Source organism: Aulonocara sp. 'chitande type north' Nkhata Bay, linkage group LG17 (assembly GCF_057382095.1).
Source record: "Aulonocara sp. 'chitande type north' Nkhata Bay isolate Kocher_YH1m ecotype deep benthic linkage group LG17, A_spYH_male_GT1.1, whole genome shotgun sequence".
Taxonomy (NCBI): Eukaryota; Metazoa; Chordata; class Actinopteri; order Cichliformes; family Cichlidae; genus Aulonocara; species Aulonocara sp. 'chitande type north' Nkhata Bay.
The window spans coordinates 31116264-31133901 of record NC_141360.1 but is presented as its reverse complement, the minus strand read 5'-3'; the positions used below and the strand labels follow the sequence as shown (position 1 = coordinate 31133901).

General features: G+C 41.0%; 1 protein-coding gene across 1 annotated transcript in view; it reads right to left on the bottom strand.

The window, feature by feature from the left end:
• The window catches only part of plxna4 (plexin A4), a 247681-nt gene that overhangs the window by 102225 nt on the left and 127818 nt on the right, over nt 1-17638 (bottom strand). The window contains exon 4 of the mRNA XM_086269973.1: nt 10844-10972. Within this exon, the coding sequence (XP_086126099.1) occupies nt 10844-10972 (129 nt within the window). The remainder of the gene's footprint in view (nt 1-10843; nt 10973-17638) is intronic.

Below are 17638 nucleotides of genomic sequence, written 5' to 3'. Positions count from 1 at the left end.
ATCGGGGAGATAGTGGAGAAATGGTGTGTGCACATGATCAAACTCAACACTGATCGTCATTGCACGGTGCATCTTGCGAGATAGATTTCCTGCTTTCCTGTCACTCTCCACCGGGCCTGCACCTCCTCCTGCAATCCAGCACTGCCTCGCCCCACTGCCAGCTAAAATAAGCTCTAAGTCACTAAAGAGAAAGGCCATTGTGATAGCCTATAGTGGGATTTCAGCTCCAAAAAGCCTTATCGTAAGAGTATATGAAAGCACGATTTCTCTTTGCCGGTGCATGTGCGTATTTATGTCATCTACGTGGCCGTGACACGCCATCAAGTGGTTTGTCACCTTGTGATCTGCCATAGAAACTAAGCACCCAGACAGAACTGTAGCAAAAGATGCCACTGTATCTTTACAATTTAACACTTCATCAGTGGCAGATATGCTGATACACACATCGCCCACAACTATACACCTACACAAAAAAAACCTCACATGGAATTAAACTTCGATTATAATGGAATGAACCTCCTGATGCCTATCAACGCCTCAGATGCCTGCATCTGGGGAGATGGTTTTATTGAACAGATAAAACATACACACAAACAAAGGCAAACACACACCACCATTCAGAGCATGGCAAAAATGATGGGTGCCGATGTGGCTCCTCTGTTCCAGAGCACACATCCTGATATCATTCATTCTCCCTCTGTTTCTATCTGTCTGTCTCTGTCACTCAGATGCTCTGAGGTGTGTAAGATCATACATTCATCATCTCTCCAGAGCTTCGCTCCTCTATCGGACACACACACACACACTTTAGCGAGCAATACTTTTGTCTCCTCTTTTATCAAAAAATTGAGGGATTTGGTGGCTAAACGACCCAATGCACCCCTTGTCCCTCTCATCTCGATATCACATTCATTTCATGCTATCTTCTTCGTGGGCTTTGCCAGTGAGACGACCATTACGGCTCGCAGTCTCTCCACTATGACCGTGCTATCATATCAGCAGGGATAAATACAAAGGATGGGGTGCATGGCATTTATAATTCCCTCCGTGTTTCAGGTGAGTAAATGACAGCCATTACACCCTGCACTCTCCCTCCTTTCACAATAGGGAGAGATGGAGGCTGCTGAACATAATCGTGCTTTTTAAAAAAGGCAGAGATCACAGAAGTACTTGATACCCTAATGTGTGGGGAGGAAGATGAAGACGCACTTGATCATTTACTGTGGCGGCACAATGGCATCAAATTATATATACAGTTTATATGTGTAAGATGGGTATCAAGGGAATTGGGGTGTCAGGGTGGGGGCCTTTGCATCTTCAAATTTTTACTTTAAAACCTTAATCATTCCACTAAGGAAAGACTGTCTTTGTTTTTCTTTGCTCCCTCTTTTACTCTGACTCCCCTTCTTCTTACACAATGCCAGGGGCATCCAAGTCAACTTGCAATGGGGAAAGTGATCATTTATTAAATCGGCAGAGACTTTTATTATCAACTAATTCTTCAGCCTAATCTCTATTCCTCTCTTTATCCCACTCTTTTCCTGCCCACTCCACTTGTAATTAAACAGGGATTCCACCTGCAGCTAAACTAAACCACTCCAAATGAACAGAGAGAGGGAAATTAAAGTGATAGCCCAATCCTGCTTCACAGCCTGTAGGGCACACTGAACTTCTCTTATCTTTTCTCTTCTTCCTCCCGGCTAGCTTCGTCTTTTTCTCCTTCCCTGGTGTGAGTTTGTTCATTAGTTCAGCACAGTGTTGGCAATCCTTTTGGCTGGGAAGTGAAATTAACAAGAAATAATGTGCTAAATGTAAGTAATGTGGTGCTTTTTGGTTATTTTCAAACCAACACAATGCAGTGCATTTGAGAACGATGTATTGCTTCTTACAGCAGAAGAAAGCAAAGCAGTGCCAGTGTGCATGCCACCATCTGTATTGTTTTAAAGTTTACAACTCAAGCTTTTTCAACTCCCCTCAAATACACCCACACCCACCCAGGGTAAAGCTACTGATCATTTATTCCAAGTGGTCAAGCAGCATTTTGTTTCTTGTTTACTTCGCCTTATAAATCCTGAATGTTCTTCTCTTCTAACGCAGAATGTGAGTTGATGCTTCATTTGCTTCAGTGTGACTTCCTTTTTTTGTCTTTCTGTATCGCACCTCCAGCTGGATGAAGGTGCGTTAAAGTCAAATGAAGTTAAAGTCAAATGAAGCGAGGGACACGTCAACGATCCACTGCCTCGTCACAGCCGACGTCCCACTCAATCCGTCAGCCACCAAACAATGGTATTATATCACAAACTCAGCTAACAGAGCGGGCCAGTGGCTGCAGGTTCAATATTGGTTTCATTTGACGTTCCAGAGGTTAAATGACAAAGCCATCTATTGCACTGTCAGGATTGTCAGCTTAAGACAAATGACTCTGTTACAATCAATCATTTTTATTTATCCTATCACTCCAAAGACAGTGAGCCCTCCGTTCAAAGAGAGGAAAAAAGCAGGTGAACAAGCTTGAAACAGTTTAGTTTATGCTTACTTAAATTTGGAACCAAGGTTTAAGGGCAAAAAGCAAAATCATATCAGCCACCTCATCCGAGGAAGGTCCCGGGTTCGTATCAAGGCTAGGGCCTTTCTCCTTGTGTCTACTTGGGTTCTCTCCAGGTATTCTGCTTCCTCCCACAGGCCAAAAATATGCATGTTAAGTTAATTAGCAATTCTAAATTTACAGTGAGCATGAATGCTTGTCTGTCTCTCTATTAGCCATGCACCAGATTGGCAAACTGTCCAGGGTGTACCCTGCCTCTCGCCTTATGACAGCTTCAACACCCCCACAAGCCCAAATTGGATAAGGCGAAAAAAGATGGATGCTAATGTTGTCCTATTACTGTACATAGTTACTGCAAGAACCAAGACATGTTGGTCAGTAAACACAAAAAAAGTACTTGCACAGAGTCTAAATCTGCACAGAATGCGTCATTGGGCCCTTGGATAAAATAAGGCCTGTATCATGAAGAAGGAGTGCACTGTTTGGACTATTTCCAGTAGCCAAGACGCTCAGAGATGATGGTGACTCACTTGAATGACAATTTTTAAAAAAAATCGAATTTCTGTCTTCTTTTATTTAGTGATGTCCTTGCAGAAATTAGTTGAACAAGACTGTGAAAACAGACTGAGAAACATACTGCAACAGGGAAAAAGTTAACAAGTGAGACAACGGGAGAAAGAAGAACGGGGTAACATTAAAAATGAGACTTTGTATCAGGGAAGAGTTCGCTTCAACCTTGTCTGCCCCACTTTATTGACATTTTTCAGAAGCTTGTCAGGCAGCAGTGATCGCGACATATCAGCTCTCTTCACTTGCCTTGTTAGACCACAATGTGCCTGTAGCTAAACTGGGACACAACATAATATGCACATCTAAACACCCTCGTAACTTCCATCTGCACACTAGAGAGGTGAGAGAAGCCAAATTCCAAGAGATGTGGTAGAAAGTTTCCTGCTGACAAAAATTAAAGGACGCTTGTACTAAACGTCTTGGATGAGATGCAAAGGCGCAATACTTCTACAAATTGGCTTGTCGGATTTCCCTTGGGGGGGATGGGGGTAAAAAAAAAAAATCCATTTGACTTTGAACGATCTCACCCACTATGGTACACATTTTCAATAATTCACACTTACAGATCTACATTTGCTACGGTGAACATAAATAATTTAGCACAATGAGCGTGGAAGTCACAGTACTTTCCAGCAACGGTTTATATGCTGAATGAGAAGCTTTAGTATAGGTGGGGAAAAGAAATACCCAAGCACGAGGGCAATTTAGGAACATGGCAGAAAACAATCTAACCACTGGCTCACAGCTCAGTGGCTGGCAGGATAAGTTAATGCATTTGCTGTGTTTGCTGTAGGGTAATGGTATAGCTATGGGAACACTAAAAGATGAATTGAAAGAAAAAGACACAGCAAACAACCTCTGGAACAGCTCTCGAATGCCCTCAAACACATGTCAAGGCTTGGCACAGTCAGCTGCTGACTAATGTGCTTTGCCATTAAAATCATATTAATAGAAATTACATTCTCCTGATTGGATCCAAGTTGTTTTTACTCCAACTGACATAAAACCCTACTTAGAGCAGTGGTTCTCAGCATTTTTTCTGGCATGAACCACTTCAAAAGCTGAAAAAGATTCCCGCACCACACGCCACAATTTTTCAGTCATTAAAAAAAGATCCGACTTAGCTTCAGCTTTGCCTTCTTTATTTTCCTATTCAAAACACATTCGTTTGATTTAATTTAATTTTTCCCGAGTCAAACAAAGATCACAGTTTCAGGGCCACAGACTTAGCCGTAGTGTTTGTGGACATGTACCATATTCTTGTTATAATTCAAAGTTATGATTCTGTGCATTTCACCAAAGCCATTAATGGAAAGCTTGCAAGATTAATGCAACGAGATCCCTCTCTTTGATTGGATGACCTTTATTTATTAAATATGGAAAAGAAAGAATGTATGCGTTAAAATAAGCTTTTTATATCAGAACTAGTCACAATTCATCACTTCAGAGGGGCAACGAATATATTTATAGCTTTTACTAAAAATGTTGCTGTGTGGTGTGCACTTCAACTCCCTTTCACTAATGGTGAAATGATCCCGGAGATCCAGTGACACCTCCTCATTCATTCTACCCAGGTGTAGTTGACAGATGAACCAGTGTTAACAGAATAGCAACATAATAACGGACTACGCTACCAGCTCATATTAACAGTGGGATTGACCTGCCCTTGTCACTCAAACTGCAACCTTAGCATCCATAATGACACCCAGTTCTATAATCTAACTGTCCCCTTTATACCAGAACACCTATTTAGCCCACTAATAGGATGACTTGTGCATGCGCGTGTGCACATGTGTGCGTATGTGTGAGTGAAAAGAAGATCCAATTAAAGGACAGCCAATCACTGAATTAATGAGGGGAAGGCAGGGATGACAGATTACTTTACTAGTATGGAATTGGGGGGGGGGGGGGGAATGGGGGCGGTGGGAGATTGGGGGATGGTGCTTGGTTTAAATGACAATGGGGAGTCAGATACAGTTAGAAATGGGATACAGATGGAACGGAAGGGGGGACAAGAGAAAACACAAAAGACTGAGCCCTCATGTACTTTCATTTGAGAAAATATCAGGGGCAACAAGAGGCAAATTCTGTAACCCTGAAATAAAACAAGACTAACAAACATCACACAGTCACAAGATGGAGCAAAGAGGCAGGAAAAGGCAGCAAAATGAATAAATAAAACACGCAAGGACACGAAAGAAATACAATGTCGACATCATTTTGAGAACACACAATACAGCGTGAGAATGTGTGTTTGTCTAAGTGTTTGGCCAGCTTCCTTCTCTAATGAGTGTATAATTTGACACAGACAAGCAGGGTATAGTGTGACTCTCAGCACGATAGTCAAACCCTGAAGGCTGATTTATACTTCTCTGCCAAGATGTTCCAGTAGTTCTGCCCCATTGTAACTTATTTATAATTGATTACAGTTAATTGCCAACTGATTTAGGCAAGACAAAAAGACTATAAATACAGCGTGACACACTTAAAAAGTAATCATTACTTTAAATGCACTTTTAAATTAAACTGTAATTCTGCACAGAGACTTTATAGCTACTGTTAATTTTCTGCTGTCATCCTTGGCTGGGTTTTTCTTTTTCTTTGCAATGAGAGTGACAATATTCACCTTTACACTGAAGATGGCTCTGCTAGTTAAATAGCAGATACCAATACACACGTTCTGTCAAGGATAAAGAAAAAAAACACTGGGCTGCAGAATCATTATAAGGCCCAACTATTCATGTTTGCTTTCTTTCATTCCCAGTGTGATTTCAGAGTGATGATTGCTGGGGGAACAAAGAGTGGATCTCTCTAGCATTAATAGACAGACGAAGCTTCCAGAGCCTTTTCCCATCTTTGTATAAGTTGTCTTCATTGTAAATTGTGTGAAAGAGAAATATGAGCAACAAAGTAGTTCAGCTTTATTCAGGTCAACTTTACTTCCAGCAGAATCTCAAACCTCAAAGCCTCTGCTTGAATCCATTTCTACTGTATCTTCTTCTAGGAGAGGTCTCGTCCCTCATAATGATACGCTTAATGTTACGATTATGTGACTTGTGTGTTATCAGAATCAGAATGGGTTTTATTGCCAAATGTTGAGCGGGTTTACAACATTAGGAAATTGCTGCGGTGCTTCAGTGCAAACATACTGTTATAAATTACTCTTAAATAGACATGAAAAATAAAAATAAGAATAAGAATTAAAAGTGCTAAGTAGATAGATAGATATATACATGATATATACATGAGTGCAGGTGGTGATCAGTGCCAAACATGGAATGATGCAGTGAACACAGCGTAGGGTCATGTGTTAGTGGTGGGAACAGTCATACGGTTATTGTTCATGTGTTCAACAGCAGAGGGGAAGAAACTGTTCTTATGGCGAGAGGTTCTGGTGCGAATGGACCGGAGCCTCCTGCCTGAGGGGAGCAGGTCAAACAGACTGTGTCCAGGGTGAGAAGGGTCAGCTGAGATCCGAGCTGCACGCCCCAGTGTCCTGGAGGTGTACAGGTCCTGCAGAGATGGGAGTCTGCAGCCAACCACCTTCTCAGCAAAGCGCACAACACGCTTATGTTATCTCCTTTACAGTGATGACATCTCAACCAAACCGAGCAACTATATAAGATGTGCTAGATAATCCTCTCCACTTCCAACAACCCAAATGAGAGAAAGGTTTAAACATTGGGGTTTGATCCTGCCAGTTCTGGAGACTCAATCCCAAAACAGAGCAACCAATTATTGCAGCATGTCATGCCCAAATACCATACTAACACACTTTGTATTTTGTGTGCCAAATGTAGTACAATAAGAATCATTCTTATTAACTTCTTCTTTACTTTTGACAAAAGAAGTGAGCTTTAAATTAATTTTTAATGCTCTTTCTCTGCGTCTTCTCCTCCAGTATAAGTATTTGACCTTCACTGTTCGGTGCCGAGTTCACACAGCAGCCAGAATCCAGAGGTATCCCCCCTCTTGGTCGGGCATCGCCAATAAGAAGGGGAGTAATTCAAGGCTATGCACAGTATGGGTCCAGCTACATCGACCAGCTTTGTTCTGGCCTCCTGTTGTGGGCACCCTTGGTCTTCTCCTTCTATCCCTTTTTGTATTTCTCCTTCTTTTCAAATATCATACTCTCCGTCTTTGAGTATCTGTGTCCCAGGCCCCAGAAACAGCAGGTGGCCTGTTGCTATTGACCAACTCGAGCTGTTTTAATAGCGTTTGACACTCCTGGGAATTGGCAAATGTGTATGTGTACGCTGGATGTTATTTTAAACTGCCCCAGTGATCCAGCAAATAGCGTGGTAGCCAGCACTGCGGTGTGCTAGGGTGACCACAACATGCCCTTTGAACTTGGCACTAACTGTTAAGGCTGACAGCCAAGAAATTTAAGGCAATCTGCGAATAAAAATCAGGCGCCAATTCTTTTACGTTGAAGCAGCAGATCTGCATTAAGGCCAAAAGCAAAGTAATGTCATGTATGTTAATGGCAAATCTTATGCGGGTAATTTATTTGTTGATTAAATGTGTGATAAATAAAAACAAACATGTATTATGTCAGATTATATCTTTGTTTGAGTTTGTAGACGACTTATGAAAAGCTGTTTTGGCCTGAAGCAATGGCGTGACAGGAAACAGTTCAACTAGACATTGCAGGAAAATCTTCAAGAACTAACTTGCTGAGAAAAAAAAAAGACATGCTGTGCAAAACTATAATTTCAAAATACTGTTGCGACATGTTCTCGACATTTCACATGCAAGAATTTAGGTTCATCTCCTTCACTAATTGAAGGCACTTGGAAACAGCTCTGATTCACAGAAAAATCAGGACAGTGATGGCAAAGTTGCATATTTTAGCTGTCTAATCGACATTGAGAATTACAAATAGCTAGTTTATACTGCTTACTTAGGACACACTGAGGTATTACATTGAAATAGAACATCAATAATGGACTTAAAATAGCGCTAACCTATGAAGGTGTTGCTCAAACATAAAGCAAATAAATGAAACAAAGTTACTCTTAGTTGTATGTCTCATCCTTTTCTATAAACACTTCAGGACTAAAGAAGAATGTGTGTTTGTGCACTGGATTTATCTGTGTATTTATCTGCATATTCCATGTGGGGTGTTCATTAACTGCTTTCTCTATTTGTATGTATGGTAATTCCCAAATGTTCCTCCCAAACAGTTAGTGTAGGTTAGCGCCGCAACTGGGCTAATAGACTAATTATTACCAAGGCCTTATGCAGACACACACACGCAAACACAGACATAAAGCACACACGCACAACGACTACAGGACAAAAAATACTCCACTCCATGCTTCTTTTTTTCAATATAAGCTAATTGGCATGCAAATTAAAAAAATACTAAATTTGTAACACGATGTTGTGCAATAAAAGCGAGACATAAAGAAATCTAACGAGGGTTAGTGAGGGTAAAAAAAATGGAAGTCAAATATTTTTAATAATTCATTTGTTAATCTGTACTATTTTTTATAAAGCCAATTACATGGAGTACAATCTAAGAGAAAGGGAAATAAAACACAAATTCTCACACTGCTGGTTAACAGATTTGCACAAAAGAGTAGTAATTGGATGCCGTGACAAATAACATCCTAAATGTCCTTATTTTGCTCACTTGTGTTCCTTTGCTTTCCCGCTCGCTCTACAGATGGGCTGACGAGGAGAGGCAATGAGAGCACCATCTGAAAGGGCACCTTCAACTCACTGATATTTTAAAAGGTTATCACGATAATCTGGCCACTTAAAATGTGAACACATTTACACACGCATTCACACACACACACACACACACATACACATACACACAAACAAATTGCAATGCACTACATTAGTAAATAGTGACACTTCCACGGTGCCAGAGAGGTCTATAATCCTCTGGAAGCTACAAACAATGTGCAGGGGTAACAACTGATGCCAACAAAACAGCAGTGGCCTTCTGTGATTGTGGGTGGCAGGAGATAAAGCGGCGAGAGAGCGAGCGTGAGAGAGGGAATGATATGCACATTATCCGTACTTCAGAGCTCCTGCAAAATTATTTCTAACAGTCGCATTAATAATGAACAGCAAACAGAGACAGCGATTCACTGGTGGCTTGATTTGGCCTTTATGATTTAATTGCTAACAGTGCCTCGTGGAAAGTGTTGCAGCGGTTAAATGTAACTAAATAAATGCTGCAATTAGATGCAGTTCTGAGGTGCTGATGCGCTACATCGGCAAAAGCACTGAGTCACCTGCAGATTGCCCTTACAGGAGCTGCTTGGCCATGGAAACCCATGATGTGAAGCTCCCAGCTCATAACTTTTGTGGTGATGTTAACACCAGATGAGGTGTGGAACTCTGCGCCTCAGCACTCTGTAATCCTGCTCCCATAACGTTATGTCGTCTGTCAATTCGAATTGCTGTGGGTCCAAAAATATATCCACTTTCCAAAAAACTGACTTGTTACAATTGTGGGATCCTATTACAGGAGCACAAATTCTCCCCAAATGACCCATTCTTCATGATTTTAAAGGCAGAATGCATTGCTGGGTGCGTGATTTTATTCACCTGCGGCAATGGGACTAAAATTAAAGCTGAGTTCAAAGACTAAGAGGTGTGGCCCATTACCTTTATTGTTGGTGCATTGTTAGGCCAAAGTTAAAAAAAAAAAGTATGATCTTGTTGAGATATATAAGGAGCTTTTTACTATTCTATATAATATTTCTCTTCTGCATTGTCCCGTTTCTTTCCTCTCACCCCAACAGTTGGGGTGAGAGCCCTGAGCCTGGTTCTCCCAGAAGTTCCTTCGTTTTAAAAGGGAGTTTTTCCATCCCACATCCCAAGTGTTTGCTCATTGTGGCTCAACTGATTGTTGGCAATTTTAATGTATTATTGTAGGGTCTTTACCTTCAAATATGAATCATTGTGCAATGAGGTGACTGGTGTTCTTGATTTAGCACTATATAATTAAAATGGAATTTGAAATGAATCTACAGTATCTGTAAGTATCCATCAGTATGTCAACAGATTTTTCAGTTATTTTAATGCTGTATTGATAATTAAGCTACTATTGGTAGCTTCAGTTAAGCAAAATGTGTGCTTATTTCTTTGACTGTAAATGAATTTGTCGTTTTATGATTGTGACCTTGCTTTGGTCATCATGCTTTTGTACATGTAAATTACGATACAAGTCCATGCCTGTGTTTTGTGGTGAATATAAAGAGAACGTGAACATCTAACATAGTCAGCCAGTCAGGGAGGTGTCCATTTACGTGACTTTTCGTGGTGCTATTTTGGCAAGGTTTTGCCTCTGATAGGTGTTCGCCGACTCTGTGTCTGTGTCCATTACATAGAGTGCTGCTATTTCACTCCACATTCCATGTCATCAAAGGTACCAAGAGAGATGTGTGAATCTGCCTGCTCAGACATACACACACCAGCACACACCAAAGTGGACTAAGACCACTCTTCTCTCTTGCCATAATTCAACACATTTATTCACTCCAGCTCTACCCTCACAGCCTGTTTCTATAAAAAGACATGGTCACAACATCCAATGGTCCATCTAATCCTCTTCCCTCCTCTAGTCAGGCTGTAATGAAATCCTCTATTGCCATACCAAAGGTTATTCTACCCTGTGACATAAGAAAATGATAAATGCCAGTGGTTATGATACTGAGTCAGCAGGGAGGAGTTTTGATGTATGTGTTTGTTTGTGTGTCTGACCTGGGTCTCAGACATGACATAGAGGTAGTGATGGTCAGAAGAGAAGGCCATGTCTCTGAGGATGGGTCCATTCTCCACAGCCTGCACAGTCTCATACTGAAGGGCACGGGAGGAGCCATCTACACGAATCTAAAAACGAGAAGAGAAGCACATTAAAAGATTAACATACTGCATTTATTATACATTTTCAATCACTCTTTCACAACCATTGCGCTCATGGGTACTGCAATCATGACATTAAAACTTCACATGAATCAACTGCTAAGTCCAATTACATAAATGTGTAACTGAGTAAATGGCTAAAGACATAACATCGAAATAAAGAACAGCTGAGGTGCAAATAAGAAACACAGGAGAGAAAACGGTTGCCTTCCAGGAAGGACTTGGCAGTGGAACAAAGGTGGTATCTAGGACAACAAAGCGTGCAAATACAAATGAAGGAATCGTTTAAAAGGTAATTTTGGATGTTTTTATTAGCTAAACTGCCCAGGATATACTGACTTGGGATTTTTGCCTTGCATCAAGGCTGTCGGTGCTGTTGCTGAGAAGGACATCTTTCTCTATCACAGTTTAAGCCATTCAAAAGTGATTATGGTAATAAGGCATCTGGGCAAGAGGTGTGGTCTATGGGCCCCTAGGTGAGTTTATTCAGCAGAAAGTGCATGGAATTGAGCCCACGCACACTTGCTGATGTGATGGAAGTGGTCTGGGTTGTGCCAGAACATCTGCTTACATTGTGTTTCTCTCTCTCTCTCTCTCTTACACACACACACACACACACACACACACACACACACACACACACACACACACACACGCACACAATCAGATTGATTGTGTGTGCTGCAAATGATCCTTTCCAAATCTTGTCCTCTGGCTCCATTTTTCCAGTAACACAAAGTCCTGACTCTACCTAACTAAGCAACTTTCAGCACCCAATAGAATAGACAAACACACACAGACACACACGCACAGCCCTTTCTGGGTTTTTTTGACAGGTGTGAACTAAGTCTTGTTAAAGTTGTGATGACTCTTGGTAGTTCTTTGTGCTCTTCAGCACTTACGGGTTCACAGGTAACAGGCATAAACAGGAGATAATTGGATAGGAAGCAGATGGTCGACTAGACAGATGAGTCATTTTTTGATTAATTATAATAACCCTAGGACATCATACTCTGTGTTCTGTCTGAATATCATAACCTGATACACCTCAAGTTAAAGTCTCTTTCAGGTCAAGTAGCCTGACTGAACCGTTCAATAAAAGGTGGTTATCTTTGTTAAAGGCTGGATAAAAAGGACTAGTGGGCATTTACGTTTTTTAAACTTCATCTTAAGATGGATTTTGAGGAAATTACTCTAAGTTTTTCTCTCTCTCATGCCTTTGAATTTCCATCACTAAACTTTTAAGGTAATGTTAAGAAACTCAATCAGGATGTTCTTTCTAGTAAGTGACAATGTTAGTTGGTTCTACTTTTCCTTTACTCTCTACATAACAAAAACCAAAGAATCTGCAGCTCTTTATAGTTCAAAGCAACTTTTTTTTGTCTTTGCTTTGACAGTCAACTATTGTAGAGCAAAGAAAGAAACCTACTATAAGTATACTGGCTGCAGCTTAAGTGCTGCCCTGTCCTGCTGTTTCTACTGATATCCCATTTCACAACATCGCATTTCTTTAAACAGACACCTTGTTTAACCCCGACTTCACCCCACTCTCCCTCCTTTTTTGTTTCTCATTCATTCTCCTTCCTCTCTCTTTTTTTTCAGCCTCCTGCTTGGCTCGTGTAGTGACCTCGATCTCAAAGAACCTTGAGTTCTTTTTTTCCACTGGGAGCCATTGTATGCAGGGTCAGTTGCAAAGAAAGGAACAGAAGGCAAATAGGAGAGAAAGAAAGAAGAGAAGGAGGCAAGAAGAAAGAAACTTTCTTGTAAGCCAGAGCTCAATTCAGCAGGTGGGGTTATCTAATCTGCCCAATTGGGGATGTTAATTTTAGGTGCAAAGCATATACGCACAGCATTCATCATTTGTGCATGTGCATGCATGGAAACATGTATCAGTTTACCTCAACAGCATGTGATAAAGGTCTCAAGTCATTTGCTGTGTAGAGTTAAAGGGCTGACAGTCTATAGCGGTCACTGGATGTAGAGTTTTATTGTGTTGGGAGAGATCCACAGTCACCAAGGAGCGAAGAGGCTTCAAGGGGAAGTTCCTGTATATTATCCCTCAATCTGACCACCAACAAAACAAACGAGCCACCAGGGAGCATGGAGCACGTCTGCAAGAATGCAACGCTAGCTGGTTTAGTCACACTGGGACCAGAGGGGAACGCACAAGGGAGAAAGACTGATTTAAATCAAGGACCAGTGGTCTTGTTTGTACAATAATTGGCACATACAGAGGGGTTTGTAGCTTTTAAAACAGAGTTGTCTTCATCTTCTTTTATATCAATCTCTGCTCTTAGAAGAATTAATATAAAATATCCACTTAGTGCATGAAAAGTCCTTTATAATTAGACAAAAAAAGACTCAACAAACAAAACAGCATACTACTATACCACTTTTATTTTCTTGATTAAATGCTAAAATTAATGACATGGTTTGTTATGAACCTACTAATCCTACATTCATTATCAGAGACAGTAATTATGAATATATCTTAAAGTATTTTTTTTTCATCAGCCTCAAATCATTAAGGCAGCCACACTGGTGCTAGCCAATATTATCAGATTCCTTTTCAACAGTAATAAAGTGGATTAGCTGTTCTATGCTAAATGGATTACAATGCTAATCTCTGCTATCACATTAGCACTACACAATAGACATTCACTGCCAGACAGACTTCATTTTGCCTCAGAGTAGTGGGAAGGTGAGGGATGCACTAGGCCCACATAAAGATGAACATGAACATGCAAGTGATTGTGTGTGTAGAAACATTAGCAGTTCACTGTCTCTCCCTTTCACACTCCTATACGCACACATACAGGCTTCCTGGCTGGAGATGCTTGTAGGAGATACTCTGGGAAGAGCCGGGAAATTTACTGGCACTTTTGACTCAGGGCGCACACACAGAGCATACAATATTTTTTTATATTCCCGACTGTGCCAGGAGGACCATGCAACTGATTCACACCATCACAGTTCACATATAGGAAAATCCTCCACAGAGTGACTACTTTGTCCAGATATAGCATCCACCTAGTGGCTGTGACAGACAACTACAACAGCTGCTATTATGAGCAGTCGGCTCTGCAGTGACAATGTTGTAGAGACACAAATAGGATCTTGTCTCAGTGATCATACTGTCTCAAGAATACATTTAGTGCATATAAAATATTTTTATATAGGCCTTTAAAGCTATTGGGCCCGACTATTACAGTCTTATTTGCAATCCACCAAAAAAGCATAAGCAGAATGTGAGTGCAGTGCTGATCAAAAAGAATGCATCTAACGGCTATAGATAATTTAATAAAACAGTCAGAGTGCAGAGAAAAACAAGCGGAACATCATATGAAGATGGTACTTCCTGCCTTGACTGTGTCCATGAAAAATCATATGCCTAAAGTCACCATTTCCCTCTCTCCATGGGGCTAACAGCTAGCAGAAGGTGTGATACAGACGGGGAAGCCGTTCGTTCCGGTGTGAAAACCACAGGATTACCCTTGCTCAGTTTGCTCATATTGGCACTCTATGCTACAAAAGCACATGGAAGGTATGGTATTTCCTCTAACTGCATGCTTGCGGGCTGGTAAAAGCATAATGCTAAGAATAATTCACGTGATGTTCAAAAATAAACCCTGTGTGTTAAGTGTAGGGTTATTTTGTATAAGAAAAAAAGGGAAAAGCTGTAGAAATGTATCAGAGGACAGTAAAGAAAAAATACACTAAATAATATTATTGCAATATGAGGGACACAGACTGCTTGTAGTGTCATGGCTGAATCAACAGACACCTTCCATATCCGCAGTCAATAATGCTGTTGCCCCTCTGGAACCCTCTTCCACTAAAAATTGCCCTTTCAAATTCAGTACCTCTGGTTACACATCTTAGAACATCTATTGATTTGGGATAATCTCTGTGAACTTGGGCTGCGATTGTGTAGAAACCACTTTACATCAAACGGTGAGAAGGCTGGTCCGCATGTTAAGACTAGACTAGTTAATCATCAAGAGAAATAAAAATACTGCTGTGATTAAATGGAGACGCTACGGGTACGACCACAATATCTAGATAACAACACATTACCTAGAGCAAACTGAAGGTAGCACATCATTAGCTTTCCCTGCTTGGAGGGTCACAGTTGGAAGCTGGAGCATATCCCAGTTGACACTGAGCGAGAGGCGGGGAACACACTTGTTGCCAATCAATCACAGGGCTAACACAGAGACACAGTCAACAATTAGCGCTCACACCCACACCTGCAGTGTATGACCAATTTGCACTAGCCAGTTAACACGACATATGCTTACTGGCCACTTTATTGGGTACTGAGTTGTATCCCCTTGTGCCTCCAGAACTGCTTAAAATCTTTATGGTATAGATTTAACAAGGTGCTGAAACATTCCTCTGAGATTATGATCCAAATTGGCATTAAAGCATCACACAGTTGCTGCAGTTCTGTCATTTGCACTTAAGTGATATGAATCCCACTCCATCGCATCCCAAAGGGGCTCTATTGGGAAAAGATCTGAAGACTGCAGAGGCCTTTTAATTACAGTGAACTCATTTTCATGTTCAAGAAATCACTTTGAGTTGATTTGAGCTTTGTGACACGATGTGTTAAAACTGGGGTCATAAAGGGATGGACATGGTCGGCAACAATACTCAGGTAGGCTGTGATGTTTAAACGATGCTCAATCATCACTGATAATAAGGGCTCCAAAGTGTGTCAGAAAAATACCACCCACACCAGTACTCCACCAACAGCAGCCTGAATTACTGACACAAAGCAGATTGAATCCACGTATTCATCTTGTTTATCCCAAACCTTGATGCTACCATCCAAGATGGCAGAAATGGTTATGCAGTCCACTTCCATGTGCCTCGAAGTTCAGTGTCTTGTGGATTTGGAAAAGCTCTTCTGCATACCTCGATGAAAAGTTGAATGTTTTGCACTAAACAAAGTGAGTGTACATGGACTTTGGGAGGAAACTATTAAAATTGAGCTTCTGAAACAAACAAAAAACTTCAGGAGGGAAACTTTTTGAATATGAGTAAGGAGAGTGAGCGAGATTGAAAAACTTGTGTCCTTTCCTACTATGGCATGGATTTTGGGGTGGCAAAAGGAAGGCTTGTCACACAGAGTTGCAGTCTGTTTTGCATGGCACACTAACAGGCCATGGCTGGAACACACACCATGACCAACATGCTGCTAGGGGAAGCCAGAATAAGCTGCTGACTAAAGTATCACTACGGTCTGACACGTGTCATGCAACCACAGTGAGGTGAGTGGGCTGGAGCGGAAAGTCATCCAAAGTCATACAGCATGCTGGCAAAACTAAATTTCCACAATATTTGTGACAGAAATTTCCCTAATCCTGTGAAACATGCATATGGGCAAACTCAGTGGTCTGCCAGCATCTCTGCAGCTGAAAGGGTCATGAACCCTTGTGTTTTGGATATGCTAAAATAATGCTAGTTTTCATTGTTTATGCTTCTTTTTAGTCGATAGACATAAATATATACTTAAAACAGAGGTAGTTAAATAAATTGATTAAGGATGAATATTTAACAAATGTGGCTACAGGAAAGTAGTGGGAAACTCCTAAGATAAAGGGAAAATAGCTTCATTGGATACCAAGAAAGGAAAAGGTACAGATAGCCACATGAAGGAATATCCTTCAAAATAAAACAGGAAGTAACAGAATCTAACTAAGCTAAATGGAAAAATAGAATAAAGTCAATAAGAATTCAGATTTATACACCTATTAGTGTCACTTCACTGAAATATGAAGCAATTTAATTTAATTAAGAGACCTTGTACTATTTTCACAAGGTACATTTAAAGATTTACCCTATAAGAGACTTTCTCTGTCACTTTACTTATTCTGTCGGTTTTACAAACTAAGTATTTTCAAAGCTATGACAAAATACAAGCAGCACCATCAAGTTGTCTGCAGGTCATGTATATAGGAGCTTCAGCTTTTTCCAGTTTTAGATATCAGTCATAAACATTCTGGACAGAGCACAATACGGCCAAATGCCAAAAGACACCTCAGCCTGACTTGCCACACTCAGGCTCAGGTTTTCACCCTTGTTTTAAAGCAGACAGCAGAGTGTTAGGTATTCATCCAGGCAACGCAGGACATATATTAAGAGCCTAGAGAGAGACACAGGCAGACAGACAGAGACAAGGGAGAGCAACATTCACGGTGAAAGAGACAGGAAAAAAAAGAAGAAGCAACGTATCGTCACTACATAATGGCAATGTGTCTCTCCACGCGTTCTATTCATACCGACAGTAACACAATGGTGGCTGTCTGATTGCCCAAATCTGTCCAGCTCGCTAAAACATATGGCAGACTGAGAGAAAAGAGGACTTGGGGGGGGGGGGGGGGGGGGGGGGGTGAGCAGAAAGAATAACAGAAGGAAAGGGGGCTAGAGGCAGACTGGCTCCATCTCTCAGTGTCAATCAATGCCAGAAAAAACTCTGCACTTCCACATTCAGTGCCTCGATATTTAGCTTGAGGCGAGATGGACCGGTGCAACACTAGTGGGAGAGTGTAGATAATTTGACATTAATCTCAGGGTATTAACAAGGATGTCGCACCCAAATGTGGGATGCCAGGCTGGTCGTGCAGC